Below are 1,662 nucleotides of genomic sequence, written 5' to 3'. Positions count from 1 at the left end.
TAATAATAGAAAATGTTCCAAAGCCATTGCCTTTTTTAAATCTCCAAACTTCCCCAACCTTCTTTTCTGAATGTTTTCAGGGCTGCTGGAGGACTTTCCATCAGGTGTGGACCCAGATGCAGAGTGCTGTGATGTGCGGTGGGACTTGAAAGTGGACAACCGATCCAGGGGAACCCTAAAAAGAACTCACCCACCATGCCAGCATCGAAACTCGCTGAGCTCCTCGGCAGCCTGCAGACTGTGTAACAGCCGGCTCAAACTTTGCCTGCTGGTCCTTGTACTTTTACACACTGTTGCCAGCCTCACCGCATCCCACAATGCAACGGGGCTGGGCCTTCCCACGATCGCGCCACTGGAGGACAGCCCAGCCAACGAGGAGTGACGGAGCTGCCAGGCGGGATGCTAGTTTTGTGGGAATGGTGGGGGAATCCCTCACCATGGCAACTGTTGTGGAAAAGTACTGCAACGGTTGTGCAAACGGCTGGAGTTGTGTGCCTGCAGACATTCAGCAACACAAAGAGGAAAATGTGAGACACTATGAGGCGATGGACGCTTCAATCAATCAAAACAAAGAAGTAACTAAACAAACTTACACAAACTAAGGGATTAAAGCAGTCCCTTGGGTAGGAAAAAAAGGGACAGTGCCACAGCCTTTGTTGAAAGGGAAGGTCAGCTTCCTTGTGGCTGAGTTTCTCTAATACGCTTTTTTACACTGTGTTCCAATTATTGGTTTCCGTTGCACTGGCTGACTATGGAATAACACAATCATATTCTCTTTCTAAAACTCATTCTTTGTCTTTGTTTCTGGGTCTTTAGACAGGAACAAATTGTGYCCTCAAAGTAAGACAGAAAATGTGAAAAAAAAATTAGCTGCAAATTTGCGTGTGTTTGTGTGTTTTCACGTGCGAGAGTGAGTGCATGTCGCTAGACTAAAAATCTACCTAAAAACTGGAGCAGCCGATGGTTTTCCAGAGAGCCCCTCAGATTCCACTCAGCTCCATTACGTTGGTTTGTTGGTTCAATCGGATCAGTTTTACTGGGTTTCAATGTGGTTCTGATGCCCAAAATACATCTGAGTTTACCACAAGGTATATGTTCGAAACATTTCAGTAATTGGTATCAGTAAAAAGCTAACACTCTGGCTCAGGAAGATTTTTTCTTTATTGGTGCCAAAGTCTGGAACAATATTTAATTTCTCACCCCATCCTACATTCTGTTCCCCATGTACCCATATAACAACACTGAAAGCATTACACAATGGAGAAGGAGAGACAAACACTCCAATTCAAACACCCACCCCTCAACCTCTATCATTTCAAATTAGTTTAGATACTTATTTAAAAAGTTTATGTTCATTGATCGAACCATTGTTGATTAAACCAAATTTTCAAACTTATCCTGTCCAGTTTTCTTTTTTTTAATAGTTCCTATATAAATTGCAACAACTAGTTTTTATTGTTAGTAGTTTTTTTTTTTGAAAAATCCCTAATATTGTTGCACATTATACAATAGAGGCAAATTAACAGTTTTTGCCTAAATTGCTTAGCATTTCTACGCATTTGGTCTACAATTATTTGGTCAAGTAGACACATTTAATGGGAACTGTGTCAAGATTATGTGCACATCTACTGATAACAGGTCAGGTCTGCTGCTCCAATAGAT

At 41.8% G+C, this 1,662-nt stretch overlaps 1 protein-coding gene across 2 annotated transcripts in view; it reads left to right on the top strand.

The window, feature by feature from the left end:
* The window catches only part of nalf1b (NALCN channel auxiliary factor 1b), a 130,791-nt gene extending 129,143 nt beyond the window's left edge, over positions 1-1,648 (top strand). For both annotated transcript variants that reach the window (XM_014017508.1, XM_014017507.1), the window contains one exon: positions 81-1,648. In XM_014017508.1, coding sequence (XP_013872962.1) covers positions 81-382 — 302 coding nt within the window. In that variant the 3' untranslated portion in view covers positions 383-1,648. The remainder of the gene's footprint in view (positions 1-80) is intronic.
* The last annotated feature ends 14 nt before the right edge of the window (positions 1,649-1,662 follow it).

This window comes from Austrofundulus limnaeus, unplaced genomic scaffold, assembly GCF_001266775.1.
Source record: "Austrofundulus limnaeus strain Quisiro unplaced genomic scaffold, Austrofundulus_limnaeus-1.0 Scaffold171, whole genome shotgun sequence".
Taxonomy (NCBI): domain Eukaryota; kingdom Metazoa; phylum Chordata; class Actinopteri; order Cyprinodontiformes; family Rivulidae; genus Austrofundulus; species Austrofundulus limnaeus.
The sequence above is the reverse complement of the archived record's forward strand: the minus strand, read 5'-3'. Positions and strand labels throughout refer to the sequence as shown.